Source organism: Ictidomys tridecemlineatus, chromosome 1 (genome assembly GCF_052094955.1).
Source record: "Ictidomys tridecemlineatus isolate mIctTri1 chromosome 1, mIctTri1.hap1, whole genome shotgun sequence".
NCBI lineage: Eukaryota > Metazoa > Chordata > Mammalia > Rodentia > Sciuridae > Ictidomys > Ictidomys tridecemlineatus.
This window is the reverse complement of record NC_135477.1, coordinates 168,429,276-168,449,869: the sequence shown is the minus strand read 5'-3', so window position 1 is coordinate 168,449,869 and position 20,594 is coordinate 168,429,276. Positions and strand designations below refer to the sequence as shown.

Below are 20,594 nucleotides of genomic sequence, written 5' to 3'. Positions count from 1 at the left end.
TTTTTTTTTTGATGGTAAGGCTTCTATGGTTGAGGGCTAGTTTAAATCCTTAGCATTCCTCAGAGTAGCAATTCTTCCCTCCACTCTATGGATACTAAGAAATGGAGCTCGAAATGTGGAGCCACTTGCCCCAGATCACACAGCTGGATAGAGAGAGAGAGAGAGAGAGAGAGAGTCAGTCAGTCAGTCACACCCCAGATTCAGGGATTTTAAAACTATGTCCATTTTTAAAAATAATTCTATTTATTTATTTTTATGTGGTGCTGAGGATCTATCCCAGTGCCTCACACATGCTAGGCAAGCACTCTACCACTGAGCCCCAGCCCCAGCCCACTATGTCCAATTTTAAACTATGTCCTTAAATGAGGATTATCTATGGATAAACTTTGGGTGGAGGTGGGGAGCATAAATCCCATGAAATTATATGTAGACTTTTTGTGTGTACACAGTTTTTTATGGAAAAGCTCAGAATTTTCATGGGATTCTCCAAAATTTCTGCAATTTCCCAAATGGTTAGGAACCATAATTCAATTACAAACACAAACAAACACCCATGAATGAAAACTCTGATGAAGATCTTTCGAAGATTGTTTTCTCCCTCTTAGAAGTCTAGCAGGAGCATGCAAACTCTTAACCCTCTAAGAGGATTCATTTCATTTATTTCTGGGAAGCAGAAGTATGTGCAGTGATCCCAAATTGTTCCCTAAAGCCTCGATCACCATTATTTATGGACTCCTAAAGCCAGAGCAAATAGAGTGGACTGGGATTAAGTCCCCTGCTGATTGTATCTCAGGCTCACTTTAATGGCTTCAATATCTCCAGTTCTTTCTTTCTAGTCCTCCTCCTGGTCTCTGGGTGGCCTTGGCTGGGATTTAAGAGGACCCGAATGCTCATGAGTACATTGCCATTTTGTGGTGATTTTTGTTTGTTCCCCTTCTTGCTCTGTCCTTTCTGAAATCTCAGTTTCCTCAAACTGTACAATGAGGATTACAATAAAGGGCTTTTAAGAGACGGTTAGGTGAGGAAGTGCATGCGTGTATAACCATTAGCTGGTAAATGACTGTCTTCATGAAGGATTCCTGTGTCCGTTCTTTACATTTCTGCTGCTAGTCCCCCTCACACGCCTTCCTTGTTAGGTTAATCCAGAGGGATAATAAGAGGCCGTTAGTATCCGATGTCCACTGACTTGCTATTCCTGATACATTCATAGACTCTTTGTCGTTTTTATTATTTTTTTAATTACTAATTACACTGGGGAAATAGCTCCTGAGTGACAAAATTATGAACTTGAGGAAGTTTTAAAAATCTTATAGTAGTGATTCTCTAAGAACAGAGTAAATGTGAGATTCTGAACGCTTTCCACGGACTCCTTTTTAGGATGCTCTGCGGAACTGGAAATTACTGGCTTTATTACTACGGGTGGACGTCTTCATTCTCCATTGTTTTGTCTTTCTTAATCTATGCTCAGTTTTGTTCCACTTTGTAATTTAGACTTGAAAAATCAAGTTCTATCTGAAAAGGAGCTGTGATCTAGCTTGTCATTCAGGGCTTCCAGATTCATGTTTTTAATGTTATAAGGCCACTCTATGTCCACATCTTCTAGTTTAATGGCCCCCTCCTCCAGTTATAGAGTCTTTAGTCTGCATCAAGAGAAACTCTACCCAGGATTGACATCCTTACCTCCACTCTTTAACTGCATAGAAATGGAGCTCAGAGATGCAGTGACTTACCCAAGATCACACAGCTAGACAGAAGCAAAGCTGGGACTCATAGCCAGGATTCAGGGATACTGATTATGAGTCTATGAACTCCTAGAATGAGAGGTGGGTGTAGAGGGAAGTGTTGTGTGGAATACTGGGGAAACTGAGGCACCGAGAAGACCAGTGATTTGAGAGAGGCCTTTCGATGAGTTGGGAAGAGATCTGCCACCAGAGCCAGCTCTCCTGATCTCATGCATGGACGGCCTTTGTCCCAGGACTGGCAGGCGTTATCTCTCAACAGGGCTCCCTTGAGGCAGGGTTTCATATTCACTCCTAAAGTATTAGGATTCACTTTTTCCTCAGCTCCTAAATGGATCATTATACCAATCACCAACATGAAGTCAAAATAGTAGACTAATTCAAATTCAATGCACCTGAAAAATGCAAGTCAAAACTACAAGATTCCATCTTGCTCTAGTCAGAGCAGCAAGGAACAAGAAAACAAACAACAATAAATGCTGGCGAGGTAAATGTGGGGAGAAAGGAACACTTGTACATTGTTGGTGGGATGTACAGTCACTCTGGAAAGCAGTTTGGAGATTCCTTAAAAAAACTAGGGATGGAACCCCCATATGAACCAGCTAATCTCACTCCTGGGTACTTTCCCCAAAGATATAAAATAGGCAATCTACAGTGACACAGCCATATCAATGTTTTTTTAAAAATTTTTTTTTAAGTTATCAATGGACCTTTTTTTGTTGTTGTTTATTTATATGCAGTGCTGAGAATCAAACCCAGTGCCTCACATATGCTAGGCAAGCGCTCTACCACTGAGCCACTACCCCAGCCCCACATCAATGTTTACAGCAGCACAATTCACAATAGCTAAATTATGGAATCAGTCCAGATGCCCATAGAAATATGAATGGATTAAGAAATTGTGATACACACACACACACACAGGAACACACATACAGACACCATGGAGTTCATTAAAAAGAATGAATTTATGGCATTTTCTGGTAAATGGATGGAAATGGAGAATATCATTCTAAGTGAAATTAGCCAGACTCAGAAACTCAAAGGTCAAATGTTTTTTTTTTTTTTCTCATATGCAGAAGCTAAGAGTACAGGAAAGGAAAAGGTGAAGGAAGGATAAGATTACATAAAAAACCAATTAAACACTAATTAATAGATGAATGAAAGAAAGTCTAGTAGAGTAGAGGAAGGAGAAGTGGGAGGAGGAAGGGAAAAGGGGAAGGGAAAGGCGGGTTCATGAACTTAAATCTATTTCCGTGCATGTATGAGTTTGTCAGGATGAACCCAGCTACTCTGTATAATAACCTTTAAGCTCTTAAAAAAAACATTAATGCACCCAAATGCACATGATAACTTGAGTGTAAATCTAGTAAAATTGGAAGTAATAGTGTATCTCTGATAATGTAACATTTTTCTTTTTCTTTGCTTGTGATTTTTGGCAGTAGCTTCTTGTAGTTGTTTATTTATCATTTTTAGTTCCAGGGACAGGAATGATTGCAGAGTGGGGTAAGGATGCTTTGGGGAACATTTTTTCCTACTACTGTGTGTTCTTTGAAAGCCAGCACAAGCTTCACTGTGCTGCTGGCCTCTCCATGGAATCAAAGGATCGTCAGAGGAAAACCATAGCTGGAGATGGAACTTTCTTATCTTTCTCTTGTAGTCTGGCATTTGGTTTAGACACATGGAAAAAGGTAACATGATCTTTACTTGCTACTCTGTATGTGGCACAGGACATAAAAATCAGGAGCTTCTGGACCGTGTTCTGTGGGAAGGGGTGGGAAGGGCTCCACATTTTACTGGCACAGACAGGTGTGTGGGGAGCAAGCCGTCATGGGGCTTCATGTTTTGAGATAGAGACGTGAAAAGTTCACTGGGGCCTGAAGAAGTGAGAGATGGATGCTATCTTGGAAAAGAGAGCCAAGGTCAGGGATGGTTTTACTCAATGTTCTTTGCACTGGTTCTTCCAAGATGAGATCACTTCGTTGATGGGGGATGAGGGAAGGTCCTGCAGGGTCACCTAAGGGCAGGGAGACCAGCTTGAGCAAACACAGGGAAGACTGACAAGAGAGTGAACTCTCTAGAGATGGTTTCACAGTCCAATTTGGCTAATGGAGACAGGAAGCTGTGGCTAGATTCTTAGGGGCTTGAATGGCGGATTGAAGAATTTAGATTTCATTCATTCCAGATTCCTCCGGAGGAACCTTTCATGACTTCTGAGTAGGGAATGCCATTTCCAGCTCTGTCTTGGGGACAAGTGCTCTGGCAGGAGTGTGGCAGATGTGTTAGAGGAGCAAGCCTGGAGGCAGGCAGGCTACCCAGTGGACTCCTAGAGTATTTCAAGTAAGAGAGGAATGTCTGGACCTGAATGCTGGTAGCAGCAATGGTAGAGAAGGACGCGCCAATCACTTAGGACTCAGGAGTCAGAGGACTTGGTCACAAAAGAAAGAAGGAAGCCACTTGGGAGACTGGGTTGGTGGGATGGGTTAACTGGTAAGGGAAGTGCAGGGGAAGAGGGGACTCTGTGCGGAAGATCTTGCGATTGATTGACACGCCTCTGAGAAATGGCTAGCAGGCAGTTAGAAGTGTGGGTCTGGGCTGACTCCTGATGCCAGGGTGGAGGGGGGTGCCTTTCATCATTGGCACTTACCTTATCAAAATACTTACTGTGATGATGCACAGAGTAAATGCTAAGAACTCGCCAGTCTGCCCTGATTTCTTGTGTGTGACCTCAGGAGGGATGGTTCAAAGATATAATTATTGCTAATTGCACTTAATTGAGTGCTTATTATGTTCCAGGGCTGGGCTCAGTGTTCTGGATACAGACTGTCCTTCTGAGGCATTGTCTAGACCTGTGAGGAAGAGTCTAGTATTCTGTCCAAGAAGAAGAAACAGGTTTGGAGAGACTAAGGAATGTACCAGAGTTGGAGCTACGGGTCTCTTGGGCTCTTGAACCTGGCCCCTTAAACATTTCATTGTGTCATCAGCCAAGGGGGAATTAGGGAAGCTCCTGCAGGGTCACCTAAAGATATTGGGAGGTGAAGGGAGAGATGAAGAGGTGCAGAGGAGGGTCCCTTCTCCCCCTGCCCTGTTGAAGGAACACTAGGGAGAAAGTGGTGGGAGAAAAAAGCCAGTAAGGAGGTAGACAGGGAGATATCAAAAGCAAGATGGGATCCAGAGGGCACAGGGTCAGAGGAAGCTGTCAAGGGTTAGGGAGGGTGTAGCTGTCTGCGAGGAAATCCTCAATGCTGTGCACTGTGGCAGGGGGGCCTCAAAGAAGAAGTGCAAGAGAAGTTAGAGTTAAGAGGAGGCTGAGGAGCTAGCACTTAGAGTCCATGCAATCTATAAATATCAAACCAGGCCTTGGGTGGGGTCACGGGAGCTTTGTGAAAAATATAGATCACTCTGCTGAAGCCAAGACTTGCCACATAAGAACCCCATGCGATTGGCCAAGAAACTGTATGTGTAGAAATTTCCTCATGAGATTCTTTCTTAGCCATCCCAGCTGCAGGTCTGAGAAGGAAGTACAGTACAGTCTGCTTATTTTACAGAGGAGGAAACTGAGGCACAGATGCATTTGAAAAGCTCAAAGAGGAGGAGGGACCAGCCTTTTGGTGAGACTCTTTGGGTTCCCAAATGAGAGCTGATTCCCCCATACTGCATTGTTTTATTAGATAAAAGGGAGCCCTGTTAGAACCGGATGCTTTTCTTGGTCCTTAGTTGATCAAGGGCATAAAGAAGTTATAAGAGGAATTGTCATTTCTCAGTCTAAGCTCAGCATAAGGAACAGAGGGGAGCAGAGAACAAGGTAGAGCTCAGGTTTGCTCACGAATGCCATCGTTAGAAGCGAGAAATTGGATGCTGTTGATTTCAAAGTCCACGTCTTCCGCGAGGCATTAGCAGATCTGTTTTATCTCCTATTCCCGGTGCTGCTCACAGACTTGAATCGGTTGGTAGGCTGACATTCCGGGGGATAAAGCAGAAGGACAGACAGTGGATGCTCACGATTCTTCTCACAGTCGCATTATATCCTATCCGCCACACAAATGGTATTTTTTATTAATAAAGTTGGAATTGAATCCATGTAATTCTAGCATCTAGCAGCTCACCTTCAGAAAGGTCAGCCAAATAAGATCAAAGACAGTTGTCAAGCTTCAAGAGTTATGTCTGGCAAGTCAAACACAGAGGGGAAAAGAAGTTAAGTGTGAGGCATTGAAATAGAACACAGAGCCGGACCAATGCCGGACTGTGACCTCTCTTCGGGGACAAATGTCCTCCTATTATTGATCCAGGGAGGGGCTTCCAGGCTCTTAGAGAAAGTTCTGATTTCACAGGGGTGCAGGGTCCATGGGTCCTCAGTGATAAGATCTCTGTTCTCCTCACTGGGAATAATTCTATTAATAAAGACAAAAATGCCCTTGGCAAGAGCATGCCACATGCAGTTGGCAGGTGTGATGAGCCCTGCATGCTCAGAAAGAAGGGAAGTGGAATCTGTAATCAGATGTCATTGCTGTATCACTTACTAGCAATCATCGTTAGCTGTGCAACCTTGGGCATGGCCTGGGACCTCTCAGAACTTCAGTTTCTTCCTCTTTCAATCATTCTTTCCAAGTTTACTTAACTCATAGAATCATTTTGAAGCTCAGTGGAAACAACATACGCTTCATGTCCTTCTGATGCTTCCGTTGTGCTCATAATAATCATTGATGTCAATGTGCATTAGGATCTCCTTCCCTAAAACTGTACCCATATAGGTGGCAGCTGACTGGGGTTTCATTCTAAACTGATTGCTTATTATTGCATTCAGTTTCCAGAGCAAATCTTTGCAAAGCAAGAGTTCTGTGAGCTCTTCCCACATTTTACAAAGTCCATCAAACCCAGAGGATAAGAGCTTGAGCTCTGCAGGTAGATAATCTTGGCTCTGAGATTTGCTCTGCCCCTTCCTAGCCACGTGACCTTAGCAAGTTGCCTAACCTCTCAGTGCTGCAAAAGTTTCCCACTGAAAGACAAGGACAATAACCATGCCCACTGCACAGCATTTTCTGAGGATTAACTGATGTCAAACATGGAAAATACCTTGAGCTGTTGTTTGGCTTGTAGTCAATTCTTAGCTGCATTATTGTTGTTGGTACTATCAATAATTCCAAGGCTGCTTGGTGGAACACGAGCCTTCCCACAGCCCTGAGTCTGGAGTTACTGATCAGCTGGTCTGGTTGTAACAGAATGCCAGATATTGCCCTCAGAGGGGTGTCAGAGGGAACAGGTGAGAGTGGAGGGGTCTTATCTTTGCTTTGCTGACACCCTTAGATTGGCACCCAAGGAGAGGAGCCTGAGCTGGGCCCTCTGGTGATGAGATTTTTGCTGCTGGGCTATCTCAGGAGCGTGGAGGGTGGAAGCAGTTTTCCAACCTGGGTGCCCCTTTTTCTAGAGTTTCTGTTTCTCTCCTGTTTCCCTCTCTTGTGTGAAATGTGACAGCATCTCAGCATTCCTTCCTCTCTATGATCCTCTTCCGGTATCAACACAATTTGCTCTCTGTTCCCTTTCAAAAAAAAAGAGGCCCACATCCACTTTTGCTCTGGTAGCTAAGGACTCCCCAACTCCTGAATGTTCTTCTCTTTGGTTTATTAATTAAAGTGCATATGTATTGTGTTCTTTTGGCTCATTCCTTATAGAGGCTTCCAGATTTGAAAAAAATATATATGTGAGTTCAGTAAATGGGTGTTTCCACTTTTTTCAGGGGAGTTCTGAAGTCCCATGTCTGTTAGTGCCGACCGGCAAGTTCAGCAAATAAGAACAGTGTGTAGAAGTCAGCAAACACAGGTTCTTGTCACTTTCCTTGGAACTCACTACTGTGAAGACTTGAGCAAATAAACTTCTCTTTCTCGGTTTCAATTTCTCCCTTGACTAAATAGGTAAATAAATAGATAGACACATAGATTGATAGATAGGAAGCCAAGGAGGTAATTTCGAATTCCTCCCAATTCTAAAATATTCAAATTGCCATTTTTTGGGATACCTTTGCTTTCTCTGGATTTCTTAAAACCATACCACCAGTGATCCAGAGAGGGCAGCATAAGCCAGGGGTTCATCACGAAAGAAAAGAAACTTCTCAGAAGGCCTGCAGTTATCACTTTCAGAATCCTAGGATCGCGTTAAGATTGTATCGTTGAATTGACTTATTTCAGAACTAATTTTGTTTGGGAAGTGGATCCACATGAGTCGCGGGGTCTATCAAGAGTGTTAAAAAGTACCCACTGAGAAGATGAAGTGCAGTTATTTCTCATTGATTTCTGGCTAGAATTCCTCTCATTGGAGAGTTTTTGTTTTCAAACTGGATTTTAATGCACTCTTTCTTTTCTCCCAGAGTGGCTGTAATCAAGTCTTTTTTTGAGTCATTCAGATTTGGGTTCAAATTTCCTGTTATTGTCCCTTTATTGTCTGAGTTATCTTGGGCAAGTGATTCGACAAAATAAATAAATAGGAAGTAAAGGAGGTAATTTCTTTCAGTTTTAGTTTGCATGTCTATAAAATGGTTTTTGTAAGAAACAAATGTGATGATTTACATAAAGGGCTTGCCACTGTGCCAGGCACCTAGTTAAGTGTTCAATAAACTGATTCTGGCAGGAGTCTAGTAATTTAAAGCAAATTGTTACTAATGGAATGGGAGCAGGGATGATATTTAAAGTGGATTCTTAAAAGACTTTTGAACGTAAAATGTCAATGGCAGCTCAGAATGGCACATAGCACATGGTCTTTGCTGAGCGAGATTGTGGGTTCTCCCACCTGAGGCAGAATCATGTGGAAGGAGAAGTCTGCCGTCACCTGAGGGTCTCATTGGAAAGCTCTTCAGATTAAAACTGTGCTCAGATAGGATGCATTTAATTTCCTGACTCCACTGTTTTTGCACCAGTAGGCTCAGCATGCCATGGCCCAACGAACTTTTCCTGTACAGGGCCAAAAGGTACATTGAGGCCTGTGGGCCACAGTCTCGTCTGGGTGACAGTCACTCAGCTTTGCCACCAGAGCGCAGAAGCAGTCGTAGCCAATATAGAAACAAATGGAAACCACTGTGCATCCATAGAACTCAGGGGTACAGAAATCTGAATTTTGAATAGTAATTATTCTCTTTGCTTTCCCCTCAACTCTTTAAAAATATGGAAACAATCCTTGGTTTGTGGACTGCACAGAAACCCTCCATGAACTGGCCTTGACCCTCAGGTCATATTTTGCAAACTCTTGATTTACATCATGCAGACTCAGGAGGGTTCCTTGGAAGGGACCGGTGGATGCTCAGCTTTTTCCCAGGGTTCTTGCAGAACAGCCCCTGAATGCAGCTTCCTACCCTATTAGGTTTTATGTCCTTAGATGGTCAAAGTGCAGTTCTTAGTGCCATAGTTTTCTTGCTTAAAATTTATTGACTTTGCAGGTTACAGAATAAATACTTGCTCTTGTGAAAAAACAAAAAGGTTAAAACTTCATCAAATGAAAGTTCATATGTGTTCCCCTCTCTATGAGCAAGAGATAATCCCTGTAACAGTTTCATATCCACATAATAATATGTTTTATTATTTTTTACAAAATTTTTTTCCTCTTTCTATTCCTCCTTCTCTTCCTTTTACAAAATTATCCTATGTTCTCTTTTAAAAAATTTTTTTGGTAGTTGTAGATGGACAGTCAGCCTTCATTTCATTTGTTTATGTTTATGTGGTGGTTGAGGATCGAATCCAGTGCCTCACACATGCTAGGCAAGCCCTGCGCCACCGAGCTACAGCCCCAGTCCACATTCTGAGTTCTTTTAAACTAACTTTAAATTTTATTCAACAAATCTTTTCTGCAAACCTACTATATCCTGCATGGATTAGACTAAATGATATGAAATATTTCTTAAAACAATTTTAAAAAACCTTTTTTCTTTTTTATTACATGTATTAATTGTAAAAACTAACGGATTTGACTGCAGTGTTTCCATACATGAGTATATCCTGCTTTGATCATGTCCACCTTCCTTAAAAGCTTTTTATTTTCAAATAATGTTAGATTCACAAGTAATTGCAAAATCAGCCCGGAGAGGTGTCCTAGGCATTTCCCAGTGGTAATGTCTTAGTGACATAGTCCAAACCAGGAACCTGACATGGCACAGTTCAATTGACTACTTATTAAACCTGCTCAGATTCTATCAGTTTTTATAGATACTCATTTTAAATTTTTTTTATCTATCAAAACAACATCAATCAATCAACTTCTATTGGGCATCATTCTTTATTGGTGCTGTTAGATCCAGGGGCATGTACTTTTCTATTAGCACCTCTCCAACCCTTGTTTGGCTGTGGGCTGCTGGGTTTCAAACAGCTCTCTTCAAGGTCTCACCTAGAAGGTCACCTCGGTGCTGCTTCAGAGAAATAACACACAGCTTCCGAGTTTGCTCTTGACTCAGACATCTTGGAGAATTTCCAATGATTCACACATGATATGAAGAGTGTTTTACTGCTAAATTTTTCTAACTCTTTGAGCATATTTAGAAGTTATGCAAAAGTACTAATGAGAACAGATTTAAATTTTTTTTTTAGTTATAGGTGGACATAATATCTTCATTTTATTTTTATGTGGGCCTGAGGATTGAACCCAGTGCCTCACGCATGCGAGTCGAGCGCTCTCCCTCTGAGCCATAATCCTCGACAACAGATTTTTTAATTGTCTATAATCTTATCATTCAAAGTCAGATGTATTTGTTTTAGTGTTTCCTTTTAGTTTTCTTTGGGGAGCAAGAGGCATGCGTGTGTTTCTGTATATACACATTCATCTGTATCCACACATTCATTCCTTATGCTAACTTAGTACTATATCCTTTTCAAAAGATTAGTATGCAAAGATAACTTCCTCAGGTCATTCAGATTTCTTTGTAATAAGACATCCAGAATTATAAAAGTGAAAAGGACATAGGAGATCGGATGGTAAAATGTCAGCATTTTCAGGTGAAGGCTGTATAGCTCAGAGAGGGGAAGTGTCCTGGCCATGGTCACACAGCTAGCAAGCATGGGATAAGCACTTACTGATGGTGGAGAGGGTCCCTGGATGCCAAAGTAAGAGAGGTTACATGGCAGGACTTGGAAGTCCTCTAAAATCAGGGTTGTTTCAGGAATTTCATTTTGTCAAGTACCCTTGCCTACCAAGAAATCAAGAGACCTCTTCACTAGTTTATAGCAAGAATTCTACCTACCAAGAAATCCCTATGTTAGTGTTTTCATTTAAATAAATGCTTGCCCTAAAGGGAAATCTAATATTAATCAGAGGTTTTGGTGAATGTGTAAACTCCGAAAAAAGTTTTTCTTTAAAAGATTTTCAAAATTTTTAAATAACACCTAATAATGCTACCTATCTGCGGGGTACCTTGTGATATTTCAATACATGTACACAGTGTGTGCTGGTCAGATCAGGGTAACTGGTATGTTCATCACCTCAAACATTTATTTGGAACATCAAAAATCCTAATGGCTATTATGAAATATACAATTACTTGTTATCAAGAACAGTTACCCTCTTCTACTGGAGAACATCAAAAGTTCTACCCACTTTCCTCCATAACCATTAACCAACTTTTCATTCTCCCTTCCCCCTGAGCTTTCCCAGTCTCGCTAGTAACCACTATTCTATGCTCAACTTCTATGCTCAAGATCAACATATTGAGCTTCCATATATGAGTGACAACATGCAGTGTTTTCTTGCTGTGGTTGACTCATTTCACTTAATATAATGTCACCCAGTTCTATATTGCTGCAAATGACAGGATTTCATTCTTTTTTAATGACTATATAATATTCCTTTGTATATTGTATACATATCCCATTTTCTTTATCTGTTCATCTGTTTGTCGATAACTTGTTGATTCCATATCTTGGATATTATGAAAGGTGCTGCATTAAACTTGGGAGTGCAACTATCTCTTTGACATACTGATTTCATTTCCTTTGGATATATTCAGTAGTGATATTTCTGGATCATATTTTTAGTTTTTTGAGGAAACCTCATACTGTTTTCCATAATTGTTGTACTGTTGTTGTTACCCTTTATCCAAATCCTTACCCACCAACTTTTTTTTTTTTGGTCTCTCCAATTATAGCCATTCTAGCTAGAGTAAGGTGATTTTGGCTTTGTGGTTTTGGTCTGTGTTTCCTTGATGATTAGTGATAAGCATTTTTCTTATACCTGATGATCATATGTATATCTTCTTGAAGAAATGTCTCTTTAGTTCACTTGCTCGTTTTTAAATCAGTTATTTTTGTTTTTGGCATTGAGATGCTTGAGTTCAAGTTCCACATTTATTCTGAATATTAATCCCTTGTCAACTGAACAGTTGACAAATCTTTTCTCCATTCTCAAGGTTGTCTCCTAACTGTTGATCTTCTCCTGTGCTGTACAGAAGCATTTTAGTTTGCTATGACTCCGATTTTCAAGTTTTGCTTTTGTTGCCTGTGCTTTGAGGACCGTATTAAAAAAAAAAAAAATCTTTGCCTATTCCAATATCCTGGAACATTTCCTCTGTTTTCTTCCGGTAGTTTCATGATTTCAGTCTTACATTTAGGTCTGTGGTTCACTTTGTGGTGATTTTGCAATAGTGAGAGAGGTAGGAGGGCAAAGGCTATTCCCCAAGAAGGTCACAGTCCGAGGTTCTAGGTGGACATGGTTTGGGGATATTGTTCAACCCACTACAATGCCCTGCTCAGAACTGCTTTCTAGAAACTTCTGGGAGTTTTCTGTCTTTGTCTGATTGTTTTGTATGAGAGCCCAGAGCCTGGAGAATCTGAGGTCGAGGAGACACCGCCAACAGGGAAGCCAGGGTCTCGACTTGCTTAGTCCCCATCCCTGCCCACCAGCATGGCTCCTTTTCTCACTTGACTGGAGTTTCTCATTGCTATTCTGCATACAATGCTGTAGCCCCTAGCGAGCTTTCCTTCTAGGCTTTTAGCCTGCTCCAAAGAAGAATGGAAAAAAAAAATATGTTCTTTGGTATCCTGCAGCAGTGTCAGTGTTTGCAAAATGTCTCTCCCATTAGGCAATTGCAATTTAAAACACAGATTAGATTTGATAAAACTGACCCAGGCTGGCTTTTCCCTTTGATGGTTTCAATTTCAGGTTTATCCATCACAAGTGATTACAATGCAACAGGCTTTTGACAGAACAGGAGTAGGAGTTTTGAATTCTTACCTGCAATTTCCAGCTCCAGGGGATAATAGCAGAGAGAAAAACAACAATAACTTAGTTGTAGGATATGAAAACACGGCTGAATTTCCTCCTTGGGTTTTGATGCTCCTAGGCATTCGACAAGTCGCTTTCCCTGAACAACAAATAAGCTCTCTGGTACCAATTATGAGCCCTACACAAGCCAGCACATTTCTTCTTTAGCCTTAACTGCAAGTAAGCTTGGAACGGGGTGGTGGATTTAATGATCCATCTCAGCAACTATTAGCCTAGAGTCTACTGTATCCAGGCTCCTCTCTCTCTCTCTCTCTGTGATTTTTATATTCGGCTTCTGTTTCAGGGTTTTATTGTAGATGTGATTTTGTGTCTTCCTGGAGGTCTTTCCCCCTGCTCTGCTTTCCAGCACATCTCTTTCTGATCTCTCTGACTGTTTTCTTGTTTGTTGGTTGTTCCCTCCTCCACCTCCTCTGCCCACATTTTAATGCTGATGATTCCCACAGTTCCTGCTCTTCTCTCTGGACAGGCTGCTCTTGGATTGCTTATTCACTCTGAGGATTTTAACAGCTCCTTGGATACTGATGACTCCCAGATCAGTATCTCCAAATGCACTCTTCCAAAATTTCATTCAAATACATCAATTGCTTGTTAGGCAGGTAGTGCTTGTGTGTGTGTGTGTGTGTGTGTGTGTGTGTGTGTCCCGGGGGTACCTTAAGCTCCTTGACCTCCCTGAGCTCTACCCCTCTCTCTCCTAGACTTGCACTTCTGCTTTCTTGTCCCTGTTCCCCGTCTTGGCTGACCTTTATGTAGTGCTTTCGTGACTCAAGTAGGAATTGGGAGTAAATGAAGACTCTAACCTTTTTCTTACCCCACATTCGGTCTCCATGTCCTGTCACCCCCCTACTGAACAGTTCTGATATCTGCCTGTTGCCCTTCATTTCTACGCGTTCTGAACTTCAAACCTGGAAAAAAAAATTCTTGGCTGGGTTGGTCCCTTATCCCCGCCTTGGATCCTATCCTACCAAAACATTTCTGTGGTTTCTCCCTACCTTAGACTCAGGGAGACTTCCCAGCAGCACCCTCCTGGACTGGTTCCTGTCCACCCTTCTTGTCCGCTGCCACTCCGGCCCCTGGTATTGCCCACGGCCACTCACCACAGACAGGGCACCATGTTGCTTCTTGCTTCTGTAACTTCCCTGTCACCATTGCAACCAGGGAGTGCCTGGGTCACTATTCCCTGCCTGGTTAATTCTTACACAGCCTTAACTGTGCTTATTCATTCAATAAGCATCTAGTGAGCATCAAAGTATGTGACAGGCAGCATTAGGGTCCCAGCATGAACAGGCAGAAGGGACTCGAGGAGCTCCATCCAAACAAGACCTTCACTGAATGCCACGTTGAGCCACATTACCACCTTGGTCTGGGAGGCTGAAATAATCTTTTGACCCCTCAGTATTCTTAGTGTCTGGAATGGTTCTTGGCACTGGGTAGGTTCTCAGTAAAGTTCCCTTGTCACTCAGCTATGTTGTTAGTTATGAGTGATTAACTCCACGTTTCAGGAGAAGCGTGCCCTTCACATGAATGCTTTCTTGGCCCTTCAGAACAAGCCTGCCATCCTAGACACACCCCGATAGCCCATGCAGTTTCTTCACAGAATTTCACACAGTTGCGATTGATTATCTTTTTCCATCACTTACATAACAGCCTTGTGTCATGTGATGATGGGGACCCTTCTAAGAAATGCATCATTAGGGGGTTTTGTCGAGTGTAGCCTACATAAAACTGCAGGGTACAGCCTGGGCTAAGTGGCCCTGATGTGTGTGGCACAGCCTATTGCTTCTGACCTGTCACAAAGGAAAAACATCAAGTCGAGCACAAGAGAAAATCACGCAGTGGAGAGACATGGGGAAACATGAGCTGTCACGAGGCTGCGGGGGTCACAGGGCATACATGCTGCTTTAGACATTTTTTTTTTAAAGCAGAAGGAATATACTCTAAAATAACAATAAAGCTCTATTGTAGCAAATACACAAGCCAATAACAGGCACGGGTTGGCAGGTATCGTATACCGTACATAATTAAATGTCTACCCTTTCATATGACTGGCAGTGCGGAAGGTTTGTTTACACCAATGCCACTGCAGGTATGTAACACATTGCATTGTGACAATATGACACCTAGGACATCACTAGGTTATGGAGATGTTTTGGCTCTGTTATCATCTGACAGGACCATTGTTGTATATGTGGTTCGTTGTTCTCCAAAATGTTGTTATCTGGGGCCTGGCTCCATTTTTATTAAATTTGGTTTTCTGCAGTGAGTTGTACCTATGAGGTGTAAGGTGTGGCCAGCACCGTGTGCAGCCTGTGATACATGCCCCATAAATACGGGTTAACTGACAGAAAGACTGACAGATTTTCATGCTGGAAAAGATCCTGAAGGCACTGCGGGGGTCAAGGGAAAACTTAAGAGCCGAGAGTCTCATTCCTACCTCTGCAATGGGGATGTTCCTCGGGGATGATGTTGGAGAGCAGATGAATTTCCAATTAGAACCATGTCCAAACAGATATGCCTAAGTCAATTACAGAAAAAAGGAAAGATGGTATCAAAGCATGAAACAGATCAGCTGAAATTCCAGAGGGCCTTGAAAGAACGATTTCAGGAGGTAGTTTTTTATTCTCCCATAGGAAACATATAACCATTTCTCTCTCCTTTCCTTCCCAGCATCGGAGATGACAAGTCCCACGCAAAGTAAATCAAAAGAGGTAAAAGACCTGTGAAGTATGTGAAGTATCTGACTTAGATTTAAAAAACCCACAGTAGAGGTTTTGCATAGATGAACTAGGGAGAGCAGAAAATTGCTCAGGGGGAAAAAAAATGCATTGCAACTATTACAGAATACTCAAATAATTTGTAGACTTGTACTCGGGGCAGACATAATATTGATTGCCACTTTTACAAGTGCAGATGTTCTGAAAGAGAAACAAAAACAATATATAAAAACACACAAAATCATTTCGAGCTCCTTCTGTGTGGCCCGGGATTATTGACATACCGCAGAGTCTACACCTGCCACCAGCGTTCCCTTCATTTATTTTTATTATTATAAAAATGACTGAAGTCACTCTGAGTGAAAAGTCCAGACAGAACAGATGTCTGCAAAAGAAAGGGATGTCTCCTCAGAGACAATCTACTGTCTTTATCGTCACTATCCCCATAGCCTAGGGCATTCTGTGTGTTGGAGAATGGGACAGGAAAGGAGGAAGGACATAGAGAGTGTGGCTGGTCAGTGGGTGATAAATAGTGTATGTTTGTCAGGCCTCGTGGCCCACGTCTGAAATCCCTGTGATTTGGGAGGCTGAGGCAGAAGGACCACAGGATCAAGGCCAGCCTCTGCTCATTAGTGAGACCCTGTCTCAAAGTTAAAAAAGGGTTGGGAACATAGCTCATTAGTAAAGTGCTCCTGGGTTAAATCCCCAGTACTACAAAAACAAAACAAAACAAAACAAAAAACAAACAAACAAAAAAACAGGAAAAGAAAGAAGAAAAAAGTATGTTTTATGATAACTAGCAATATTGTTACCAAGTAAAAAAATAGTGAAAAAAATAGCATTATTTTTACATTTTTACAATTCTATACCTAATGGGAGACTGGAGGGAGCCTCACACCTGCATTCCATATCCTGTGTGAGGGAGAGCCTTGAATGATGTCATTGCTGGTCACATGACCTCTGGGAAACTCAGGACAGAAAGACAGTGAAAATGGCAAATCATGTCCCCAAGAATCATTCTGATCCCATGGGCTCCCTGACTCCACTTTGAGAATCACTGCAGTAGAAAATTTGAAATTGAGCTTCATTTTCTCTTAAATCCTGATTTCTCTAGAAGCCCAAGTCAGCCATGATAAGAACTGCACAGGCCCCCTGGGGCCCACAGAGTTAGGCAGTGGCTGGGAAAGAGATTTGACACAGCAGGCACCCAGCATGGCTACTTTTCATCCTCCGATCTCTGAGCCTCATGGCCCCTTTGCCTCATGTCCAAGACTTAGGAAAATTCAGAGATATAAGTAAGATCTTTCAGGTTTTCACAAAAAAAAAATAATTTTTTTTTGAAAACCTAACTTGTAAGACTGACTTTATTTGGACATCGAGACACATTGGGTAGCTCGGGGTGGAAAGTGGTCAAATAGCTGGAGATTGGAAGGCATTATGGGGACGGATGTGACCTCTGGTGTGGACATTCTGAATGAGTGGGCCGATCGACTGCCTTGCCTGTGTCTCCCCAGAACCACGAGACCAACCTGGTGGTGATGGTCGCCTCCTGCGTGGGGTTCGTGCTGTTGGTGTTGGTGGCTACATTTCTCCTTCGAGGTAAGCTGGGCAGGACCGGCAAGGAGGAGCCCTTCAGAGCAGGGTAACTATCTGGGGACCCCACTGTGGACACTTTCTGTATCCTGTCCCTATCTTCCATCCTCAAACAGGCTCATCTCTAATCACAGTCCCCATCCCAGCCAGGGAGGTTACAGGTAAACCCATCTCCATAAGGTGCTAATGGCTTTGTGGACTGTCCTGGTAGAGTTTACATTACCAAAAATAAATAATAATAAATAAATAAAATTTAAAAATTTAATAAATAAATAAATAAATAAATGCATCTTCCCTGATTGGACACTTACTCTGTGTGCTTCCTGACCCAGGATTCTTTTTTTTTGGGGGGGGGTACTGGGGATTGATCTCAGTGGCACTCGATCACTGAGTCACCCCCCTCCCAGCCCTATTTTGTATTTTATTTAGAGACAGGGTCTCACTGAGTTGCTTAGCACCTCCTTGTTGCCTAGGCTGACTTAGAACTCGACCCTCCTGCCTCAGCCTCCCAAGCTGCTGGGATGACAGGTGTTTACCTGGCTGACCCAGGACTCTTGACATGCTAGGGATTCCATCTACCTTACTCCCTTAAGTGGTAGGTACTATTGTTGCTGTCTTAGAGCTGAAGAAACCCTTTGCTAGGATGGCCCCAGGAAGAAAACCATAAATGATCTTGGGCTGCTGAGTTCCCTAAAAGCAGGCTTTCTTAACCTAGGGGCTACAAATATCCTTCACAGAGAGATGCAAATACCTGGAAATCATTTGCAAAAATGTTCATATTCCCGAACCTGCATTTTTCAGGGGACAGGGTTGATTTTCTGTAATAAATCTTCAAGCTGGTCCATGACCTTGAACACAGACCCCACCCCACCAAAGAAAGACAAAGACACTGAAACACTGCAAAAAGCCAAAAAACAAGAGTTTGTGGTTTTCTTGAAAACTACAGACACATGGCCGTAACTGATACCCCTTATAAAATGGAGAGAAATTATTGTTTCAGGGCAGCCGGTCACCAGATGAGACTAGCAGCCATCTCAGCTGGGTTTGGGCAATAGTGAAATTCGTGTATTTCAACACCTGTCCCAGGTGAACACCACAAAAGGAAATTTAGAACTTCATGGAAGCCTATCAGCCATATTAGCTGTCACACAAAGTCATAGTTATAGTTTTGGGGAAATTCTCGGTAGATCACATACAGAAGTGTTTGAAAACCTAAATGAGTACTTTACTTCTGGGCCCTCGGATGACTCATCAATGAAGCCGCTCCCTGGGGTTGCCCTCACGAGGGAAAAGCTGAGTGACTCAGGGCTCCTCCTTAGGCCCAGGAAACAGCAAGCCTCCATCTGGGGAAAGGTGGCTTCCTGGCCATCCGTCTGGGGGGCCTCCCTTTGGGCTCTCTGGAAGGGAGCACTGGGCTTTCTCCAACATCCCACTCCTTCTAGCACAGCCCCGCTCCTCACATTGCTGCCTTGTCTTTTCAGGGAAAGTCACGAAAACCAGTTGTTTGCAGAAACACAAGAGGTAATTCATCTTGCATGACTGTTGTGATGATTATACAAGCTGTTACAAATGATTAGATACTACCCAGCGGTTTAATGACTCATGCTTGTGTTCTGATTAAACACAGCGTTGGAGAGATGTGGCTTTAGAGGTGGAAAGGTTGTGGGGATTTAGCTCACATTAACCTCTGTCTCAGTTAATACTATATATGTTAAAAAAAAATGGAAATACAAAGGCAGGTGGCATTAATAGAAGTATAGCACGCAAAAGAAAGAAGGCAAGGTGTCACTGTACTCTGCTTGAACTTTGTTCAACCCTGGGTGATTGATTTTAAAAATATCTTGTTAAATTGGAATTCATTGAGAGGAGAGTTGGGAGGATGGACAATGAAAAAAAAAAAACACTCAGAATATTATTCTTGGGATTTCATTCCTCTGCCCAATGAATTTTATATATATCTGACTTGTTCTATAGCTTTTTGGGAAATAAAGAAAAAGGTTTGGTGTAGGTTGCTGATGAAGGCCTTGCTTTCGTTAACTCATTGCATTGAGAACTCAGTGTTTATTAACTAATAAGCATCAACAAGCTGGAAAACAGAGGCTCCCCAGTGTGACTTTCCAACATCATACTTGATGATCCTTTTGGTAAATAGATGCATAGACCATGATCGTATATTTTATTTTGCTAAGAAAGTTTCAATTTTCTTGAAACAGTTAGGCAAACACCCTTCATGTCCTGCAGTCTTGGTTTTCTCATCTTTAAACCTAGAAGCTTGGACAGGAGGGACTCCAAGCACAATTTCCTCTAATGGCCTTGGTCAGTTGCAGGGTAATTCAGCAGCATCTGTAGTGTGTGTGTGTGTGTGTGTGTGTGTGTGTGTGTGTGTGTGTGTCCCTGTTCTTGGTGTTTTCCCTTACCAGATTTTCTTCTCTTCACAGATTAGACAAACTTGGAGAAAGCAAAAATGCTCTCAATGACATGCATCATGGACAGGACGATGAAGATGGGCTTTTCACTCTCTAACTTGCTACTTTTTCTTAGGATTGAGCAAGGCCTTGATGCTTGAAATTTCCATTTAAGTCTTGTGGTGTTATAAATTTCGTTTTTTTTTTTTAAATGTTTCGACTATTGTGTTGATGTTATGGATTTGGTTTAGTTTTAATTTCACATGTGAGAGGTCTTTGGGAGACCACATCTTCTCTGCCTCGTGCTTTAACCATCTCTGTAGTGTCATTGATCAGTGATCTTCTATATGATACCTGGGTAACCTCATCACCATGCCATGGCAGGAGTCCAGCCAACCTGAGGGCTGCTCTGAGATTAAGAAATATTTGAAACAAAGTTTGTCTCTGATGGCATCTGCTTCTGGGTCCCTGATGAATTCCTTGCACTGATACAGAACGTGTCCAATCTCTCCTACCTGGAACCTCTCCAGAGGGTGGCAGGAGAACTTCACGTCTCTATCCTGCCTTGCTTCTGGGACTCGATTTCTGGCCTGTCCACCACCGTCGTTGGTTTCCTGTTCTACGTGTGTGTAATTCTTTTTCTGCTCAGCTTTCTAAGTTTCAGGCCCTACTGCAGGTGTCGTCTGAGCAGCCTGGGATCTGTGCCTTATTAATAATGCAGGAAAGATGTGGAATCACACCATCATTTTGATTCAATCCTCAAACTCCCCCGTTTTCTGCACTTTTTTTTCTTTTTTTCTTTTTTCACATTCTAGTATCTTCAAAGGTGACTATAGCGTCACCTCTTAACTCTTGATTGGGAAATTTAATGTGGGAATCAGCCAGAGTCCCTCAGA

The 20,594-nt window shown here is 42.3% G+C and overlaps 1 protein-coding gene across 2 annotated transcripts in view; it reads left to right on the top strand.

Annotated features, from left to right (window-relative positions):
- Positions 1 to 19,910, top strand: part of Timd4 (T cell immunoglobulin and mucin domain containing 4) — a 33,744-nt gene extending 13,834 nt beyond the window's left edge. For both annotated transcript variants that reach the window (XM_078051566.1, XM_021726499.3), the window contains 4 exons: positions 15,654 to 15,694; positions 17,215 to 17,299; positions 18,775 to 18,814; positions 19,732 to 19,910. In XM_078051566.1, the coding sequence (XP_077907692.1) occupies positions 15,654 to 15,694; positions 17,215 to 17,299; positions 18,775 to 18,814; positions 19,732 to 19,816 (251 nt within the window). In that variant the 3' untranslated portion in view covers positions 19,817 to 19,910. The remainder of the gene's footprint in view (positions 1 to 15,653; positions 15,695 to 17,214; positions 17,300 to 18,774; positions 18,815 to 19,731) is intronic.
- The last annotated feature ends 684 nt before the right edge of the window (positions 19,911 to 20,594 follow it).